Raw genomic sequence first — 20,385 nt, 5'->3', positions numbered from 1 at the left:
GGTCATTTACTGGCTGAAGATTTCCCTTCCCGACAGGTTCCCCCGGATGAGTACCATGAGACCTGCCTCTTTGCCTACTGTGTTAGAGCCAGAGCAGGCAGTGACCCAGAGGAACAGCAGGAAGCTGTTTGTGCCACCTTTGCCAACTATGCCCAGGCCTGTGCCAGACAGCACATCTATGTGCACTGGAGGAAGCCTGGCTTCTGTGGTATGCTGGGTCTGCCCACCTGAAGCTAACCAAGGTCCTGGAGTGACTGGTTTCCTGAGGGCCCTTGGCTGTCTCCCATGGCCTATTGGATTTCCGCAGCCAGCCCTTCACAGAACACTTTTGTTCCCACAGAACGCCTGTGTCCAGGGGGGCAGCTCTATTCCGATTGTGTCTCATCCTGCCCACCCAGCTGCTCAGCAGTAGCCCAAGGAGAGGAGGGGTCTTGTGGGAAAGAGTGTGTGAGTGGCTGTGAGTGCCCGGCCGGCCTCTTTTGGGATGGTACCCGCTGTGTGCCTGCTGCCCACTGCCCCTGCTACCACCGGCGCCAGCGTTACTCCCCTGGTGACACTGTGAACCAGCAATGCAACCCTTGGTGGGTCTTTGGGCTCTGATGGGCCACGTAGTTCTCCCCGATGTTTTTATTTATGCTGTTTCTGAGATTTGCTCCTCCAAATAACCAGTGCACTCTGGGGCTTCCCACCCCGTGACCTGTGACGTTTTCTGCCATGATTAATAGTCCAGTTGCAATGGTGGTGGGTGTGCCAGGAAGAAAAAAAAAACACTGAGCTGGGAGTAGGTCATGCCCAGCTCCACACTCTGGGATGAATCCGATGCCACAGTGCACTGTCCCACCCTCTGTGCTCTTAGCGTATGCCAGGATGGCCGCTGGCACTGTGCCCAGGCCCTGTGCCCTGCTGAGTGTGCAGTGGGCGGTGACGGGCATTACTTCACTTTTGATGGGCGGAGCTTCTCCTTCCGGGGCAATCCAGGCTGCCACTACAGCTTGGTGCAGGTGAGCAGAGACCCTATCTCAGGAAGAGGATCTTGTCAGAGTGGGAGCCCTCATAGGGGAGTTCTGAGGGGAGAGGGCTGGAAACAAGTCACTAAAGCAATAGGTGAAACATATAGTCCCTAGCAAGGAAATATGGGCAGCAGTGCTGGCAGGAGAATGACTGCCTGCATACCTCCCCCGCCTTGGCACCTTAGACACACACACGCACACGCAAGCACACATCCATCCATCCCCTGTAGTCCCCACCTCTCCTAATTGGCCACCCTAATCTAAGGCCACAGAACTAAACCCATCTTCATAGTTCCTTTTACAAATGTAAAACATCGGGCTTATCACAGGCAGAGAAAGAAGGGACCCTCTCCAGTAAACCTGGGGAATTCAGCACACACCATGTCTTTTCAGTCCTTCCAAGGGGTCATCGGTGATCTCTCAATTTTAGTGTTGTACCACTGTAATTCCTTTACTTGTCCTTGTCCCCTTCTTGCCTGGGGAACAGTGGGGTGAGGAAGTTAGGTGAGTGCAGGGTCAACAAGCTGGTGTGTTATCCAGGGCAGCTGTCTCCCCACTCACTTGGCCAAAGATACATGAGGTATGCACACAGAGATGGAGGCTACATGCCAGCACACAGACCACACACACATACACACAGCCATATATATGTATATAAGTTCAACAAATGTGTACACATATATCTATATGTATATAAATAGAGAACAGCCATGGGGAGGAAAGAGCGAGATCTTCCCTTTCCAATGTATACACAGACACACACATGCATGCACATGCATACATACATGCACACACAAACTTGCAGTCACACAAACCTTCTCACATGCCCTCACATACATCTGCCCATGTCAGTCCTGTGTGGGGTGGGAGCTGCGGTTATCACGCTACTGAGGCTTCCTCATGGCTTCTACCACCTTGTCTACCCCAGGACTCTGTAAAAGACCAGCTGCTAGTTGCATTGGAGCATGGGGCCTGTGACACTGGGAGCTGCCTCCACGCCCTCTCTGTCTTCCTGGGGAATACCCATATTCAGCTCAGATACTCAGGTAGCGTCAATTCTACCACCTGGGCTACGCAGGGCCTTTGTTCCCTGGGGAGTCTCTGCAGTCTTCTTCAGGGTGCTGAATGGACCTGTTGCCCACCATCCTTACTCTGCAAACTCAGGCCTACCCCCCTGCTGTCCTCCACACACTCCTCTTGGATTTCAGTAACCATCCCTTCTAGATTCCCACAACTGAACTTACAGCCTACAGTGCCTCATGCTCCTATCTCAGGGGCAGATACACTATCTCAAAAGCATCTTCCAAGCAGTTTCTGCTGGTCTTCAGAAGTAAGCACAAGTCACAGTTATAAGAGTTGGAAAAGCCTTGCAATGAGCTGCTGAGGTTGGCCTCTCTTAGCGACTGTCCCTCCAACTCTGCCACGCCCCAGCTTGCTGCTGACTCTCTTTACCCAGCTCCTCCCACGTACTGACCACACAAACAAAGGGATGTACAAAATTGCATCATGATGTGTGTTCTTGAGCTATGGTGGTCTCTGGCAGAACAAGTGGCCTCCAGGGGTCACTGGAGTCGTTCCCACATCCCTTCACACCAACGCATGCTCTCCCATCTTGCCAAATCTTTCCCCTCTTGCAACCCCATCCTCCCACAGGCTCCCTACCACATGGCCAGGCCTCTCTCTTCTAGGAGCTGTGCTGGTGGATGGGCAGGATGTAGGCTTGCCCTGGATTGGTGCTGAAGGCTTCAATGTTTCCCGTGCCTCCTCTGCTTTCTTGCTGTTGCGCTGGCCTGGGGCCTGGGTTCTCTGGGGAGTGGAGGATCCTGCAGCCTACATCACCCTGGAACCCCATTATGCCTACCAGGTATGCAAGAAGGCCAATGAGTGTCTGGGTTAGGCTAAGTAAGACTGGGTTTCACTTTTATATGTCTTCTGTGGCTCAGGTACAGGGTCTGTGTGGCACCTTTACCTGGAAACAGCAGGATGACTTCCTGACACCGACTGGAGACATAGAGACCAGTGTCACTGCCTTTGCTAGCAAGTTCCAAGTGTCAGGTGGTGAAAGGTGCCCCTCGATGGATAACACCCCACAGTTCTCCTGTAGCACTTACTCCCAGCGCCTCGCTTTCGCAGAGGCAACCTGTGCCATCTTGCATGGCCCCACCTTTCAGGTACTAGGGCGTCCCCCTCCTCTGCCCATAAGATCAAGGATCCAAACTGCAAGAAAGAGTCAAGGGCACAGGGGGGCAGCAATGGACTCCCAAGGGAATGGAACCCATGAAGAAAGAACTGCCCCTTTTCTTTTTGTCCAAAGGAGTGCCATGGGTTAGTAGACAGAGAGCCGTTCCGATTGCAGTGCTTGGAGGCTGTGTGTGGCTGTGCCCCTGGCAGGAACTGTCTGTGCTCTGTGCTCTCTGCCTATGCACGCCGCTGTGCCCAGGAGGATGTCCTGCTGCACTGGAGAAATGAGTCGCTGTGCCGTGAGTCTCTCAGCCCAATCAGCCCTACTCTGGGCTCCTCACCTCCTTCTCCCAGCGCCACCCCCAATTGGGGAAAGTTGGACGGGGCAGGAACTCCTTCCTTACCAGACTGTTGCTAGGCACCTTTCTCCTGTAGGGATATAAGGACTTGAGGTCTAGACAGTGTGGCTAAGCTTCTGATTTGCATGTATCCCTGTGCCCAGCTGTCCTGTGTACTGGTGGGCAGGAATACCAGGAGTGTGCCCCAGTGTGCGGTCATCATTGTGGAGAGCCAGAAGAGTGTAAAGAGCTTGGCAGCTGTGTGTCTGGTTGTAACTGTCCCCCGGGACTGCTGTGGGACCTTGAGGGTCAATGTGTGCCTCCCAGCATGTGCCCCTGTCAGCTTGGAGGTCGTCGTTACAACGTTGGAGACACTGCCACCAAGAAAGACTGCAGCCACTGGTAAGAACCACCACCTTTGGACATAAAGAAGAAGGACTTTTGAGAGAATGGCTACCTGTGTTACTACGTGGTCTCCTTGGGTTGCCAGGGAGGGATGGCAAGGTGCTGATAGTTCCTCAGTGCCGGGGCACCGTCAGCTTCAGGAAGCTCTTTCGTGCCCACTACCTATTTATTGCATTGGTTTTACTTCCTAGCTATAGTCTTATATAGTGTGGGGGATGAAAAGCCATTTCTTCTTGGCAGATGAGGAAAGTGAGGCTCAGATATGTAGACAATTTGTTACAGAGAAGGAAAGATGAGGTCTACATCTAAGGAGGCAGAGGTAGGCTCCAGGGCACCTCAGTGAATCCCCTCTGCTGCTTGGACAAGTTGTAAATGTCTTAGTCACTTTCCTTGTTTCTGTGACCAAACACCTGACAAGAAACAACTTGAGGGAGGAAGTGATTGTTTTGCCTCACTGTGCAAGGAAACACAATCCTCCATGGTGGGGAAGTCATGGCAGCAGTAGTCATGGCCACATTGCATCCTTAGCCAGGAAGCAGCGAGAGAAATGGAGGCTGGTGCTTGGCCCGCTTTCTCCTCTTTATTAAGCCCAGGATCTCAGCGGGTGGAATGCTGCTGCCCAGTCAGGGTGGGTCTTCACACCTCAATTAACACAATCTAGAAAATCCTTATGGATAGACCCCGGGACTTGTGGCCAGCGAATTCTAGATGTCATCAAATTGACAGTCAAGATTAGTCACCTCATTAGGGGAGTTGGTATCTCTGTGCCATTCTAGAGTTCAGAGACTAGCCCCACTGGAGCTGAACAGAAGGGGAATTGTGGAACCCCGGGCATATGGGCTTCCTGAACAGCCTGCCCTCCTGTGCTGGAGGCTGGGGTGTTGGAAACTGAGCTGTTCCAGTCTCTGGAATTAGGGCTGGGTTCCTACTAGGCATTAGGGGTTCCAAATACCTGCAGGGGTCCTCAGTATCTCATGCTGAGATCCCATGCTGGGCCTGGCTCTGCCATCTTCCCTCCTCTACAGCATCTGCCAGGAGAGGGGCCTTTGGAACTGCACAGCCCACCGCTGCCCTCCACAGCAGGCACTCTGCCCCCAGGAGCTCGTCTATGCCCCTGGTGCCTGCCTTCTCACCTGTGACAGCCCCAGGGCCAACCATTCCTGTCTGGCTGGAAGTACTGATGGCTGTGTCTGTCCCCTTGGTACCGTGTTGCTGGTGAGGCTGGGAAGGGGACCCATGGGACAACCAGGTGCTCTCCTTATACAAGAACCCTGCTCTGCTCCCTAGATGTCCAAAACAGTGTTTTCACCTTCCTCCCAGGACAGGCACTGTGTGCCTCCAGATCTGTGTCCATGTCGTCACAATGGACAGTGGTACCCACCCAATGCTACTATCCAGGAAGATTGCAACATTTGGTATGCAGAATTCCAATCACCTGTTACCCTACGACTCTGTGACCCTTGAATCCCCAGACACTATGCCTCTTCTCACTAAAAGGGTTTGGAATGGTGGGTGGGACAGAACATCCAGAGTGGTCGGGACACTGGGAACGCTCTAGAATCTCCCACACTCAGGGTCCATCTGGGCTGTCCCTGTTGTTGATGGCTCTGTCCTGTCTCTTGCCCACAGTGTGTGCCAGGGCCAACGGTGGCACTGTACAGGTCAGCGATGCAGTGGATGGTGCCAGGCATCTGGTGCTCCCCACTACGTGACATTTGATGGGCTGGTCCTTACCTTTCCTGGGGCCTGCGAGTACCTGCTCTTGAGAGAGGCTAGTGGCCGCTTCAGTATCTCCATCCAGAACCTGCCCTGTGGGGCCAGTGGCCTCACTTGCACCAAGGCGGTGACTGTGCGCCTGGACAGCACGGTTGTGCACATGCTTAGAGGTGTCTGTGACTATCAAGGAGAGCTGGGATATTGCCAGAGGGTGGGGGGCACAGCAGGGTACTCTCATGTCTCCTCGGCATGGCCAGGGCCCAGGTCTCTTTCAGTTCCTCCCCGGGTTTGATGGTCCTTATGGTGGGGTTTGTTGGAGCCAGAACTCTGGAAAATCAGAGCCCATAGAAGTCTTATGACTCCCCTGCCAAGGTCACCTAGGTAAATGAGCAAAAGAAAGTTTGGAACAGTAACTGGGAGAACCAGGCTAAATTTAACACCCCCTCTCCTCTCCAGGCCAGGCAGTAACAGTGAATGGAGTGGACGTAAGGCTCCCCAAAGTCTATACAGGCCCGGGACTGAGCCTGCACCATGCTGGCCTCTTCCTGCTGTTGACAACACGCCTGGGTCTCACTCTGCTCTGGGATGGAGGTCAGACTCTGCCCTGGTGCCCTTAGCCCACACCAGGCCTTTGCACTGGTATCCTGATTTCCCCAAAACTCTTCTTCCCGGTACCTGCCAAACTCAGAGGTTAAGACTGACCCTGGAAGCCAGACGGTGGTGGCACACGCCTTTAATCCCAGCATTCGGGAGGCAGAGGCAGGCAGATCTCTGTGAGTTCGAGGCCAGCCTGGTCTACAAGAGCTAGTTCCAGGACAGGAACCAAAACCTACGGAGAAACCAAAAAAATTCCAAAAAAAAAAAAAAAAAGACTGACCCTGGATAGCCCACTAGGGACAGATTTCCAGTATGACAGCCAGGCCAAGATATTTTCTGAATCCTACCCTCTGCTCAGTGCTCCCAGCCTAGTGAACACTCTTGAAAGTGGTTGGAACTTCCATGTTCTATTTTCCTTTTCAAAACATTATTTATTTTTATTTGGTGTGCATTCGTGTTTTGTCTGTGTGTATGTCTGTGTGAGGGCGCTGGCTCTCCTGGACTGGAGTCACGGATGGTTGTGAGCTGCTATGTGGGTGCTTGGAATTGAGCCCATGTCCTCTGGAGGAGCAATCAGTACTTTTAACCACTGAGCCATCTCTCCAGTCCCTATGTTATAGTTTCATAACTGTGTTTTTCTTCATTTTACAAACATGACAGCCTCACCAAAGAAACATTTAGAAAATGCCAAGTTTTAGGAAGAAGTGAAAATAGACCTGCTGACACCTCTCTACCCAAACATAAGCAGTTGGTGTCTTAGAAATACAGCTGTTAGTGAGGGATGGAGGGAAACCAAAATAACCCTGTCCTCTCAGCTGGGCTAGCCTGGAGCTTCTTTCCACAGAAGGGTAGTAGGGCCTCTCAGGCCATCCTGAAGCCTCCTGAGTCTGGCTCGCTTGGAGGATTTTGAAGCTTGGTTCCTAGCTGGCTCCCAGAAGTTGGTGTTTTCATTATTCTCAGAAAAGAGGATCAGCCCTGTTAGGTGGGGGTACCTGCGCAAGGAGCTGTCTAACCATGTATTTCTCTGCCCCTGCCCAGCCAAGGGCTCCTAAAGTCACTTTTTATAATGCCACCAGGCACCCGGGTGCTGGTACAGCTGTCCCCCCACTTCCATGGTCGTGTGGCTGGGCTGTGTGGAAACTTCGATGGTGATGCCAGTAACGACCTGCGGAGCAGCCAAGGAGTTCTGGAGCCCACAGCAGAGCTTACTGCCCATTCCTGGCGTCTCAATCCCCTGTGCCCTGAGCCAGGAGACATGCCGCACCCCTGTTCAGTGAGCAGGGCGGCTCAGTGAGAGGGAGGTGGGGGTGTGATAGCTGAGTTGGGGGGAGGCTCACAGAAGCACCCTGTGCTGCAGGTGAATACCCACCGGGTGAACTGGGCTCAGGCTCGCTGTGGGGTGATATTGAAGCCAATCTTTGCCTCATGCCACACAGAGGTGCCCCCGCAACAGCACTATGAGTGGTGTGTGTACGATGCCTGTGGGTAAGGAGGGGCCGAGGGGTGGGTGCCATGGGCGTGCTGAGGTGTGTGTAGGGGGCGGGGTGTATGATCGGTCGATGGCTCCACCCACAGCTGCGACACAGGGGGCGACTGTGAGTGCCTCTGCTCAGCCATTGCCGCATACGCGCATGAGTGTGCCCAGCACAGACACCATGTGCGTTGGCGCAGCCAGGAACTCTGCCGTGAGTATGCCCTCCTCTCGCAATCCTGCCATACGTCCAGCCCCTTGAAATGTGCTTCTCCTGTCCCACCAGCTGGCCATTTAATCACTTAGGTTCAAATGTGGACTGAATGCCCTCTCTATTGCTAGATGCTTCTTAATGGACCAAACATGAGAATGGCTGACGCACAGGGCCAGCATCCTTCATCTTGGTTTTTGTTGTTGTTGGTTTTTTTTTTGGTGGTGGTAGTGATGGGGATGTTGGTAAAGGTCTACAGTATACATCCTGTGCTTTCCTTGGGTGTCAATGAAGCTGGCTTGCCTGTGCCATTGCGTCCTGCTGCCCTTGGGCCTCAGTGAGCAGAGTCTCTTTTCTCGCCACCCAGCCCTACAGTGTGAAGGTGGTCAGGTATATGAAGCCTGTGGCTCTACCTGTCCCCCCACCTGCCATGACCATCATCCCGAGACCAGATGGCACTGCCAGGCCATCAGTTGTGTGGAGGGCTGCTTCTGCCCCGAGGGAACATTGCTTCATGGTATGTTGCCGGAGGTGGACACTATGGCTGGGTAAAGGCCACAAGCCTTGGCTGGACATTCTTTGTTCTGAATCCCATGCTCTGTCCTCTCAGGAGGAGCCTGTGTGGACCCGGCTGCCTGTCCCTGTGAGTGGGGTGGCAGTTTCTTCCCACCAGGGACTGTGCTGCACAGGGACTGTGGAAACTGGTGAGCGGGACACCCAGGAGAAGCCTGCGCTCTTGGGCTGAACAGGCTGGCGTGTGGCTAATGCCAGGCCCCTCGTTGTGCTCAGCACTTGTCAGGAAAGTCAGTGGCATTGTGGAGGTGATGGTGCCCCCTGTGAGGAGATGGAACCTGGCTGTGCAGAAGGAGAGGCTCCATGCAGAGACAGTGGGCACTGTGTGCCACTTGAGTGGCTTTGTGATAACCAGGATGACTGTGGTGATGGCTCAGATGAGGAGGGTGAGTGTTTTTACTCGTGTGGCACTAACAGGGACAGATAACCAAGTTTGAAGCTGCAGCATCTGTCCCCAGGGTGGCTCCCTAAGCTGGCTTCCCCTGCAGGGAGCTATGACTTAGGTGATGGGGGAAGACCGAGGGGCAGGGAGGGTGTTCTGGTCCTTCTTGGGTCAGGATCTTTGCCATCACTGCATCCTCAGCCTGCCTGCTTTCCCTATGCCAGGCTGTGCCACCTCAAGCTGTGGGGAGGGACAGATGTCTTGCCAATCCGGCCACTGCCTGCCCCTGGCCCTGCTCTGTGATGGACAGGATGACTGTGGAGATGGTACAGATGAGCAGGGCTGCCCGTGTCCCCTTGGCTCTCTGACCTGTGCTGATGGTCACTGCTTGCCACCTGCCCTGCTGTGTAATGGCCATCCTGACTGTCCGGATGCTGCAGATGAAGAGTCCTGTCTGGGTGAGGAGTCGTGGCCCTGCCTTCAGCCTACTAGGAACCCCCTCTCAGGGTCCGGATCCTGGAAGCCCATAGATAGATAGATAGATAGATAGATAGATAGATAGATAGATAGATAGATAGATAGATATAGATATCCCCTTCTTTGCCAGGTCTCCACTTCTGAAGGTGATACCTGTCAATGACTGAATGGAGATGTCCCAAAGAAATAGAATAAATGGTGACCCCCAGGGGCTGGATGACTCAATGGTTAAGATTATTGCTCTTCCAGATGACCGGAAATCAGTTCCAAGCACCCACATTGGGCCACTCACAACCACCTGTAACTCCAGCTCCAGGGGTTATGGCATCCTCTTCTGGCCTCCACAGGCACCTGCACACAGGCAGCTTACACTCACAGACACACAGACACATACACTTTTATAAGTCTTAGAAGGAGTAAGTCCCTCCTCTCCTCTAGTTGCAGGGCAGGTGAGCTGCACGTCTGGAGAGATATCTTGTGATGATGGTACTTGCATTAGGACCATGCAGCTGTGTGATGGAGTTTGGGACTGCCCAGATGGAGCTGATGAGGGACCTGGTCACTGCTCTCTGCCTTCTCTGCCTACACCCCCTGCTGGCACTTGGCAGAGCACTTTCACCAGCTCTCTGAATAAAGCACCAAGTCCTGTGGATAGTGCCAGCCCTGGTGAGTGTTTGGGATAAATAGGGCAAGAAAGCTGGAAGACTGAACTGCTCAGGAAGGGGATGGTGTACCAGTGCCCTGTATCCCAAAGAGAAGTATTTGGGCCATACTTTGGGGATGAAGACTCGGAATGATGTGTTCAGTGTTTGAGAGGAATGGAAGTTCCAGATTTATTTCCTGGTGTTCAGGGCCTCCCTATGAACAAGTGAAAAAGAACCTGGTAGACATTTAGGGACTAGGGGAAGGCTTGTGGAAAGCAAAACAGCTGTCAAACGCAGGAGAGGGTGGAACTAGATTGGGAAGGGGTATGCTCAGCTAGAGTTAGGAGTGCTGAAACTAGAGGGTGGCCCCAGAGGAGGTGTGAGGGTAAGTTGGACCTGGAGAGCCAAGAGTCCACTCCCGCTGGTCTAACCAACACACCCGCCGCAGTGTCCACTTGCGGTCTCTTTGAGTTCCAGTGCAGCAGCGGAGAATGCACTCCTCAGGGCTGGCGCTGTGACCAGGAGGAAGACTGCACAGATGGAAGTGATGAGCTTGGCTGTGGTGGGCCCTGCATGCTGTACCAGGTGCCCTGTGCCCACAGCCCACACTGTGTGTCTCCAGGACAGCTATGTGATGGTGTGCCGCAGTGCCCCGATGGTTCGGATGAGGACCCCGAAGCCTGCGGTGAGAGTCCCATACCTTATTCTGGACACCTCCCTTCTGCTGGTGGCATAGCAGGCTGGGACCTGGCTCTTCCCAGGTGCCACCATTGCCCCTTGCTGTGGCTAGAGAGAGGCTGTGGAATTGTTTTTGTGTTTCTTTGATCTTTCTTACAAAATCTTCCTTGGAAGTTTTCGCTTTTCCCTGTAGGCCTTGGGAGAAGAGAAAGGGGTCTTTTGTTTGAAGTAGAAACAAGAGACTGGATGATAGCTGAGGGCACAGGGATGGGGACAGGTCTGTTTGGAGGCTCCCCCACCCCCAGCTTCCCCCCACTTTACCTGAGTGGAACTCCTTGTGCCCTTCCACATTGACCCTTCACGCCCTGGCTACCTCACCAGAGTGGAGATCAAGCTGTTCACAGGAGGCTCTTACTTTTCTCCAGGACCATTCTTCAACCCCTTCTGAAGGCTCCTCTGATCCAGGACAGAACTATGTCTCCCACTCTAATGTCCTGGCTTTCCCTGCTAGTCTCTGTGCAGGAATAGGACGGGGGAGCAGCAGCGTGGTAGGACACCTCTTATCCATAGGTTCCACCCAGCTGCCCTCATGCCATGGACTCTTCTCTTGTTGTTTGGCTCCATGGCTATGCCTGAACCCCCAACAGCTCTGTGACAAAATTCTGAGGGCGAGGATGGGCTGGACTGTGGTGTGAATACTGTTTTCTTGCTGGAGACACTCTTACAGTCTAGGAGGTGGTTTTTAGTCCTAGCTAACAGTTTGTTCTTCCCCAGAGAGGCTATTCGTCCCAGGAGGCACCAACAGGACAGGGGTTCCCTGCCCAGAATTCTCCTGCCCGAATGGCACCTGCATTGCTTTTCTACTGGTGAGAGCCTCGGGCGGTAGGCTTGAATGGGCAGGCTCAGGTTTTGTACACCTAGCCGGAAGCCTGAGCCTGTTGCTTCTCCAGGTTTGTGATGGGAACCCAGACTGTGAGTTGTCAAATGAAGCAGAGGCCTCCCTGGATGAGCAGGATTGTGGGGTCTGGGGCTCCTGGGGCCCATGGGAGCCATGCAGTCAGACCTGCGGACCTGGAATACAGGATCGGAGTAGACGCTGCTCCCCTTCCAGACTCCCAGTGCTGCAGAACTGCCCAGGCCTGCAGCACCAGTCACAGGCCTGCTTCACTGAGGCCTGCCCAGGTGACAGGCAATCGGGACATCTGGGAGGGGGAGGGGCAGCAAGTCCTGAAGAAAGAGGGGGAAAGAGAGGCTGTTGGTCCCTAGCCCTGCCTGGAAGCCCTCTCCTCCCCAACATGCACACCATCCTGGCCTTGCCTTTTAGTGAACGGTGAATGGAGTTCTTGGTCTCCCTGGTCTCAGTGTTCCGAACCCTGTGGGGGCACCATGACACGCCATCGGCAGTGCCGTCCGCCCCAGAACGGGGGCCAGGACTGTGCCCTGCTGCCTGGGAGCCCTCGTAGTACCCACCAGGCCAGTGAGTAAAGGGGAAGAGGGCAGAAGTAAAGGCATGAGGAGCTGATGATGCGATGCTGAGAGAGGAGGAGGGAGAACACTCAGGGAGGAGGTCCTCTAGTGGATGCTGGGGGAGAGGAGAACACAGCAGGAATAGAGGGTTGTTGGGGGTGCTGTGGGTACTGTAGGCACTGAAGACCGTGGTGGGCAGTGGTAGAAACTGGTCTCTGCCGAGGATGCCTCTCTATAAGCTCTGACCCTGTCCTTGCCTTCTTTCAGATCCCTGCCCCCAGGAGGGCTGCCCCAATGCCACTTGCTTCGGGGAGTTGGTATTCCAGCCCTGTGCTCCCTGCCCGCTGACATGTGATGATATTTCTGGTCAGACCATGTGCTTGCCTGACAGGCCCTGCAGCAGCCCAGGTGAGGGGGTACTGGAGAGGGTCTGTGGAGGCCTTGCTTTGTATGATAGCTAATGCTGGGCTTTACTTAGGTTGCTGGTGTCCCGAAGGGCAGGTTCTGGGCACTGAGGGGCGGTGTGTGAGACCCATGCAGTGTCCCTGCCTGGTGAGTGGTACCCGTTACTGGCCTGGGCAACACATCAAAATGGATTGCCAGATATGCTCCTGTCAGGATGGGCGACCACATCGCTGCCGGCCCAATCCAGAATGTTCTGGTAAGCCTCTGCCCAAGCCTATTCCTGGGGGGCCTTATTTCTCCCCAGACCACCCAGCCCTGACTCCTATCTTCTCTCAGTGGATTGTGGCTGGTCCTCCTGGTCCCCCTGGGCAGACTGTCTGGGGCCCTGCAGCAGCCAAAGCCTCCAGTGGTCTTTCCGGAGCCCCAACAACCCACGCCTCTCTGGTCGGGGTCGACGGTGCAGCGGCACCCACCGCAAGGCCCGCAGGTACAGAGGAGGGGCCCAGTCTACCCTCTACCTCTTCTTAGGAGGTTGACTCTGAGAGAGACATTTCTCATCTGACAGAGACCCCACTAGCACCCTGTTAGATGACACCCCCCCCCACAGGCTGATACTTCTGAAGTATTTTCCTACTTAAGGTTTGTACCTGCTAGATCCAGGAGCCAGCAGACAGAACCTACAAATAGAGCTTGACCATCCCAGTGGCAAGAATGGGTCTCTGTCTCTGGGGGGGAGGGGGTGGCCTCTGCTGAGGCTTGTAGGGGCATAGTTGTTTCTGCCCTTCTGGGGCAGGCTGTGTTGATCTGCAGTGTTGGCACAGATTGCCTTCTTGCCCATTCTTTGTGTCTGTTGTGGTTGTTCTCTTAGGAGCAGGGGTAGAGTGGGATTATAGTGTGACCGAACATTTACCCAGGATTTTCCCAGTTTTATTACTGACAGTTATAAGTCTGAGAATGCCCTTAGTCCAGCAAGTTGTGGGTGGCACTGAGTGAGCTCCCTCCTCCAGGAGGCTGTAAGATGTCTCCATTACAGGTGCCAGACAGAGCCCTGTGAGGGATGTGAGCAGTGGGGCCTCGTGCACCATATTGGGGAACGCTGGCGTGGAGGCCCCTGTATGGTGTGTGAGTGTCTGCATAGGGGTGTCATACACTGCTCCCCCTATTGCCCACTGGGCAGCTGCCCCCAGGTAAGGGGTCTGAGAGAGTGGCAAGGGCTGAGCCTGGAGCGGTGATATAGACCAACCAGGCTTGGGGAAACTGATGGAGCGGGTCAGAGATGGACAAGGGGTTTTGACATGTCTGTTCTCACAGGGCTGGGTCCTGGTGGAGGGAATGGGAGAATCGTGTTGTCACTGTTCACTGCCTGGTGAGTGGGCCTGAGGGGTGGTGAAAGAGCCTCAAGAGGAGAAGACCCCAGTGCAGACTGTGACAGGGGACAGAGGTCCAGTGTCCTTATCCTCAAAGTGTAGCTATAAATTGATGACGTTAGAGCTTACCCTGCATGGATAGTTACATAAGCTGTCCACTGCTCGAGTCTCCTTCTAATGCCTATGGGGGCTAGAAACTGCGCCTGTTATGTCCGAAAATTGTTTTGGCCTGGGGGTTTTATTCTGTTTTTAAAATAGTCAGCAAGCCGGGCAGTGGTGGCGCACGCCTTTAATCCCAGCACTCGGGAGGCAGAGGCAGGCGGATTTCTGTGAGTTCGAGACCAGCCTGGTCTACAAGGGCTAGTTCCAGGACAGGCTCCAAAACCACAGAGAAACCCTGTCTCGAAAAACCAAAAAAAAAAAAAAAAAAAAAAAAAAAAAAATAGTCAGCAGAGGTGAAAAACCCCAATTCACTCAAAGGGCAAGAGGGACCCTTCCCCACTGGAGTTTGTTCTCGAGAAGTCATGAGCCGTAACATGTTCCAGGAAGTGTGGAGGGCCAGAGTGCTGGGTGGGTGGCTGGTGGCAGCCTCTCCCATTCTTTCTCCTGACCACTGCATCTCTGCACAGGAAAGAACCAGACAGTGGTCCCTGTGACCACTGCTACCCCTGCCCCCAGCCCTCAGGTCGGAGCCCCCCTGGTCACCTATGTTCTGCCTCCTCTAGGGGGTAAGTCACGTGCTGTTTGGATGCTGAAAGGCACTGCTCTAGCAATTGCCAGACCGCTAGGGAAGCAGGACGGCTGCTGACACAGTGCCCTGCCTGCTGCTGTACTCCACGGCAGGTGGTGGTCGCCCATCCCCCAGCCCTGCCCTCCTTGCGTCATCTTTCTGTCTTCCATACCTCAGCTCCACTCGCAGCTCCCCAATTGTCCCTGCCGCCCTCTGTTCTGCCCTACCCCAGCCTACCTCTCTCCCCTGCACCCAGATGCCTGCTACTCTCCCCTGGGCCTGGCCCAACTGCCCGTGTGGGCATCATCCCAGCACACAGAACACTCCACCTGGGCTGCCGAGGGCGCGCCCTCCATAGGGTCTGACCCTAGAGAGGATGTTGATGCTGAGTGGCATGCCCAGCCTCTCTACCTGCAGCTGGACCTGCTGCAGCCTCGGAACCTAACTGGTCAGTGAGGAGGAGGGCATGGGATGGGGGATGGAGGTGGGATGGCTGCTTCAGTGCTGACCTTTGTCTTGCCCTGGTCCCTTCCTCAGGCATCATGCTGCAGGGGGTTGACTCTTCTGCCGCATCTGTCACCAGCTTGTCCCTCCAGTTCAGCAGTGATGGCCTACAGTGGCATGACTATCTCAACTCCCTGCCTAATACCGTGTCTCCACCCATGGTACTGAGCACTTCAGTCCCCACAGCCATTGCCCACAAGGGTCTTTCATTTCCCCGGGGAACAATCCGTGCATTAGACATCTGTGAAACACCTGCTAACTAGCAGGCACTGTGCTCTGTGGAGCTGAGAGTCCAGCAACATCTGAACACACAGAAGTGACTTAGAATCTACACGTATGACCCTCTATAACAGCTTCCGAAGGAGCAGGACGGGAACACACCCAGTTCACAGAGGCCCTCGGAAGGGCAGCCTCTGTGGAGCACAGCACGTTTTCTTCAGGGGTTGGCGTCCTCTGCAGGGAGACGGACCCCTTGCAGCCTGCTCTATGTGGGAGTTGCTTCTGTGTTATGAGGGTTGGGGTACACAGGAGGGGCACCAGAGTAGGGTGACAGTGGCAGCTTGAGCAGGAGGTGGGACTTGGGTAACAGATAATATCTCCCACAGCGTTCATCCAGGAGCCCGGGCTATATGGCCCCTGAGGTGTGGACGTTGGACCAGATGGTACAGGCGAGATACATCAGGGTGTGGCCCCATGATGGCCACCACAACGACAACAACCAGCACAATGTCTTCCTGTGGGTGGAGCTGCTGGGCTGTAAGCCAGGTACAGGCCAGCTTGGGGGCTGGAGGGACAGGAGTGGGCACTGCGATGTCAGGAGACCTTAGTAACATATCCTCCACAGTGTCCCCACTGGCACCCCCATGTCCAGGGACCAGGCACCGCTGTGACAGTGGGGAATGTGTCCCAAAGGGAGGGCCATGTGACAGCTCTGTGGACTGCAAAGACAGCTCTGATGAGGAGGGCTGTGGGCCCCTTCGTGCAGGCGCCAGCAGCAGGTATGGCCTGGCCTTGGGTGTAACCTGGATAGGAAAGGTATATGGGAGGAGTCCTGCCTTGTCTTCACAAACCATGCACGCCAAGAAGTCACAGCTGGGGGTTCCAGAGCCCTCATCACCACGAGAGCCTTGAGTTCTGTGCATTTTCCCGATACCTGGTGTTTCGCTACTCTCGAAGAAGGATTCCCGAGTTTAGACCACCACCACCCAGTGCGATAGAAGAGAGACTCTCAGTTCCTGCCTGGTCCTGGAGAATGAACAATGGGAGTGTGTTACCTGCCTTCCAGTGATAATGACATAATCATGCTGAGACCACTATTAGAGCTCACCTTTGTCCAGTCTTAGTGGGCTGCACCCCTCCTGAATGCCATAACCTGATCCCTTCAAGATGGTTGGGCTCCAGGGCTGGGAGATTCCCTGGAGCCTTCCTGGTGGTTTCTCTTCCCAGAGCCCATTCCACAGTCAGGACCCCAGACCTCTCCTCCACTCAGCCTGGAAAGTTTCCATCGCAGACCGTGGAGGTGAGGGAGAAGCCAGCTTCACTGCCTCACGAATGCACTGTCTGCCCCTGCATCATCCTCCCTCTCCATACATTCAGTGGCTCCCCCTCCAGCTTGTGTTTCCTGGCACCATTCTTCCAGGCCTTCAGTCCTGAGCTTTGTGAGATCCAGCTCAGTGTCTGGGAGGGTGCTGAGGGCTAGAGGGACTGAATGGTGCAGAGGGGTTCAGGGCAGGGCACTGACGTCGTACAGTCTGGGTGGCAAGAGCTCTGAGTCACGGGTGAAGAGGCACCAGGGCATCTGTTTTGGGAATCTATGTCTAAAGTCCCCAAAGGCATCTGGGACAAAGCTTGAAGGATGGGGATATCTGTGACACAGAGAGGGGCAGGACATTTCCCATTGACAAGAGACCTGTTCAGGGTCTTGGGGAGGCCTAGGACTTTGGGGAAGAGAGTAGAGTTGTTTGCACAGGTAGGCCAGTGAGGGTATGGGCCAATGCCTAAGTATGCCCAGTTTATCCACCTTGCAGGGGAAGTTAGCTTAGTCATGAGTTCTTTGGGCCAGTGCCTGGGGGTATCCAGACTATTTACCTTGCAGGAGAGTCACCTCTGTCTTCAGCTCTGGGCTTCTTTAAACATATAGAGGTGGGAAGGAGGCAGCTGTGGCTTGCTTGAAAAGGGATGGGGCATGTGGAGCTGCCCTGGAGGCCTGAGCAGGGTTTCTGAGCTCTCTCCCTCTGTAGGGTCTGGCAGACACAGAGAACCAGCAGCCCAAGCAGGAATCATCCATGCCTACTGGAGGTATGTGCACAGACTCCAATCCCCTCCCAAAACCCCACCCTTACCATCACCTGTCCTTCTGGAGCCAAGGGCAGTAGCATTCAGAGGCTAAAACACCCTGTCCTCTGACTTCCTCCGAGAGAGCTCAAGTTAAGAGAGACTTGTCACCAGGTCCATGGTGAGGTCCCAACCTTCTCAGCCTACTAGACTCAGGGTGTGAGGTCTGAGGAGACAAAGACAATTCCCAGGGTAATGCAGTTGTCCTGCAAGGTGGCTGCAGCCCCCAAGTCCTGGACCAGTCTCCTTGAGGGAGTTGAGAAACCACCTGGCCCCATCTTGTCTCTCTGCTCAGCCGGTTATGATGCCAGGCATTTTTCTGAAGTATTTGTTGACAACAAGTGCCGTAAGTGGACAGAAGAGTGGGCAGACTGCCTAGCTTAGGATGCTCCTACACAGGAAAAGGGACTCCCTGCCACACATGTGCCGGCTTCCCCAATGGATACTGATCAGCCACCTGTACCACAGTCCCCAAGGGAGCAGTGTCAATGCAGGGTGGGAAGGTATAGACCCCTGGAGCAGCAGACTTGTACTGACTCTAACCTGGAAGATAGTGGATGCACTGTGCCGACCCAGGGCCTCAGTTCCCCTACCTGTGGACGTAGGAGGCTCTTTTCCGTGAACTCCAGTGGACGCTGTTCAGTAGGTTGGCTGAACCATGTCTTTGTGTCTTCTGTAAAAACTCACATCTGCAACTTGTGGGCTCATGGGATGAATCCGAGTCTTATTCTAAATCTGCTTCCAAAAGCAGATGTCTTTGAAGGTGAATATTTTGGCAGAAAATGCGTGGCTGGCTATTCTTTTTACTATAGCTGTGAAGAGGCTCAAAAGGCAGTGTTTCTTCACGTGGCAATGTCCTCATCCTGTCTCAGCCACACTTGCTCCTTCTACTGTTAGGTTTAAATGACTTCAGCCCTCTCCTCTAAACATCTTATTTTACAGTGGCCTTGTACTAGAAAGTTGCTCTATCTTCTTGCAACTAGAGTACAATATTAGATCAAACCAGGGTTTTCCTACTTTCCCTTAACTCTCTTCTTCTGTTCCTTGGGTGGCAGAATCTATTTTTTCAATCTGAGGTTCCCTCCCCAGTGGAATGTTGTCTGTGATAGCTGTGGCTAGCCTGTACCACATGGAACCAGAGATGCCCTCTTCAGGGTCTGTCTCACCACCTCTCGCAGTCCAGTGAGCTGAGCCAGTATCCTCTCGGTCCCATTTGCATTTCTGAGCCACCTCTGCCTGTTTCAGGGCAATCCGTGCAGATGGTCACCACCTTCTCCACATTCCCTTCTGGTACCAAGAGCCTGCACCCAGAAATGGCAGCTGTGACGGTGCTTCCCCCACAGTCAGTCACTCCAGTAACTCCTGTTGGTAAGACTCTTCAGCCTGAAAGGCCTGTGTGAGCCAGGCTTCTCTGTGAGGAGCAGAAGCCACAGGAGCTCTATCACTTGGATCTAGGTCATATGGCTCCACGTCATTTTTAGCAGAGTGGGCCCAGGACCCCCAAGCTTCCTAACCCAGCTCACTCCCTTTTTATTACCTCAAGAAAGGCAGAAAGAGGGGTATCTTAGATGCTAAGTGGAAGGAAGTTGGGGTCTGCCAAGAAGTGACCACAGAAGGAAGGTAAGGGTGACTGGGTCCCAAGTCAGCTGACTGGTGGTGTCCTGCCTGCAGGCCAAAGTGTCACCCCCAGGCCCTTCCCACCCATGAGCTGTGGCCCTGGGCAGGTGCCCTGCGATGTGCTGGGCTGTGTGGAGCAGAAGCAGTTGTGTGATGGAAGGGAGGACTGTCTCGATGGCTCCGATGAGCAGCACTGTGGTGAGTTGGGGGCTTACATCATGCCCTGGAGATGGTGAGACGGTTTCAGATCTGGGTAGCTCATGTGGTAGGGAATTGAGAGGGACTGGGACAGCAGGGACTAGAGAGAAATTGTAAGAGCAACTGGAAGCACCAGTGCCTCTGAAGGTGATGGAGAGAATGAGATAGACACTGGGGTCCTCTCTAGCTGCTGAGGTTACCCACCTATCTTTCCACTTATAAATTGATCCATCCACCCACCCATCCATCCACCTACCCATGTATTCAATGATCTATTCACCTCTTTATGTGTCTACCATCTACTGGCTCTTTTAAAAAATATTTATTTTTCTTGTTTTTATTTATGTATGCATCTCTCTAGCCTCCACTCACCTACTCTTAAATCTACACATTCATATATACTCCCATCTTTTGATCCATCTTTTCATGTACACATCCATGCATCTGATCATTTTTCAATCTGGCCATATCACTCTCTATTTGTATATCCACTAGTCTATTGGCCTGTCCTTCTATCCATCTACCTGAATATTAATTCACTATATATCTAACAGTTCTATCTATCCATCCATCCTTTCTCTCTCTCTCTTTCTTTCTGTCTACCTACCTATTCATGTATCCTTCCACTTGCCTACTTACCTGTCTACTTATTTACTCATTTATTTACTGTCCCATTCACATGCTCATCCATCTATCCGTGTACCCACAGACCCATCTATCTGTCCATATAGTCTCTATCTATCTGTCCATCCGTCCACTCATCCGTCTCTCCAAGGTAGATAATTTTGATCAAAGCTTGGTCTGCCAGTCATAAAAGAAAGTGTTAACCAATCACAGAAACTGGGGTCCCGAGGAGAACCCATTCTGAAAGAGAGCAAGGAAGCATACACTGACTTCTCTCTGCATAGTCACAGTGGAGAAACTGTGAGAACTGTGGAAAGGAAGGCCTGTGAGCCTCATCCTGCATGAAGGCTCCGGGAGGCACTCCGAGGGCAGGAAGGCCAGAGCTTCTGCTCAGCAAACTGCCCTGATCTCGGCCTGAAGTTCAAGGAGCTAAGTTTCTCATCCAGACAGCAAACG

The 20,385-nt window shown here is 53.7% G+C and overlaps 1 protein-coding gene across 1 annotated transcript in view; it reads left to right on the top strand.

Annotated features, from left to right (window-relative positions):
- Sspo (SCO-spondin) overlaps nt 1–20,385 on the top strand; it is a 53,901-nt gene that overhangs the window by 3,775 nt on the left and 29,741 nt on the right. Inside the window, exons 10-47 of the mRNA XM_026789410.1 lie at nt 37–208; nt 341–581; nt 857–1,001; nt 1,939–2,056; nt 2,699–2,874; nt 2,954–3,181; nt 3,325–3,490; nt 3,694–3,931; nt 4,960–5,149; nt 5,255–5,349; nt 5,564–5,820; nt 6,107–6,241; nt 7,324–7,520; nt 7,605–7,732; nt 7,823–7,932; nt 8,297–8,446; nt 8,540–8,633; nt 8,719–8,888; nt 9,109–9,342; nt 9,800–10,027; nt 10,454–10,690; nt 11,458–11,549; nt 11,634–11,865; nt 12,008–12,160; nt 12,418–12,558; nt 12,629–12,811; nt 12,892–13,042; nt 13,589–13,742; nt 13,867–13,921; nt 14,552–14,650; nt 14,909–15,100; nt 15,190–15,317; nt 15,762–15,921; nt 16,001–16,154; nt 16,603–16,675; nt 17,397–17,454; nt 18,736–18,858; nt 19,162–19,305. Coding sequence (XP_026645211.1) covers nt 37–208; nt 341–581; nt 857–1,001; nt 1,939–2,056; nt 2,699–2,874; nt 2,954–3,181; nt 3,325–3,490; nt 3,694–3,931; nt 4,960–5,149; nt 5,255–5,349; nt 5,564–5,820; nt 6,107–6,241; nt 7,324–7,520; nt 7,605–7,732; nt 7,823–7,932; nt 8,297–8,446; nt 8,540–8,633; nt 8,719–8,888; nt 9,109–9,342; nt 9,800–10,027; nt 10,454–10,690; nt 11,458–11,549; nt 11,634–11,865; nt 12,008–12,160; nt 12,418–12,558; nt 12,629–12,811; nt 12,892–13,042; nt 13,589–13,742; nt 13,867–13,921; nt 14,552–14,650; nt 14,909–15,100; nt 15,190–15,317; nt 15,762–15,921; nt 16,001–16,154; nt 16,603–16,675; nt 17,397–17,454; nt 18,736–18,858; nt 19,162–19,305 — 6,001 coding nt within the window. The remainder of the gene's footprint in view (nt 1–36; nt 209–340; nt 582–856; nt 1,002–1,938; nt 2,057–2,698; nt 2,875–2,953; nt 3,182–3,324; nt 3,491–3,693; nt 3,932–4,959; nt 5,150–5,254; nt 5,350–5,563; nt 5,821–6,106; nt 6,242–7,323; nt 7,521–7,604; nt 7,733–7,822; nt 7,933–8,296; nt 8,447–8,539; nt 8,634–8,718; nt 8,889–9,108; nt 9,343–9,799; nt 10,028–10,453; nt 10,691–11,457; nt 11,550–11,633; nt 11,866–12,007; nt 12,161–12,417; nt 12,559–12,628; nt 12,812–12,891; nt 13,043–13,588; nt 13,743–13,866; nt 13,922–14,551; nt 14,651–14,908; nt 15,101–15,189; nt 15,318–15,761; nt 15,922–16,000; nt 16,155–16,602; nt 16,676–17,396; nt 17,455–18,735; nt 18,859–19,161; nt 19,306–20,385) is intronic.

This window comes from Microtus ochrogaster, unplaced genomic scaffold, assembly GCF_000317375.1.
Source record: "Microtus ochrogaster isolate Prairie Vole_2 unplaced genomic scaffold, MicOch1.0 UNK18, whole genome shotgun sequence".
In the NCBI taxonomy this organism is placed as follows: Eukaryota; Metazoa; Chordata; class Mammalia; order Rodentia; family Cricetidae; genus Microtus; species Microtus ochrogaster.
The sequence above is the reverse complement of the archived record's forward strand: the minus strand, read 5'-3'. Positions and strand labels throughout refer to the sequence as shown.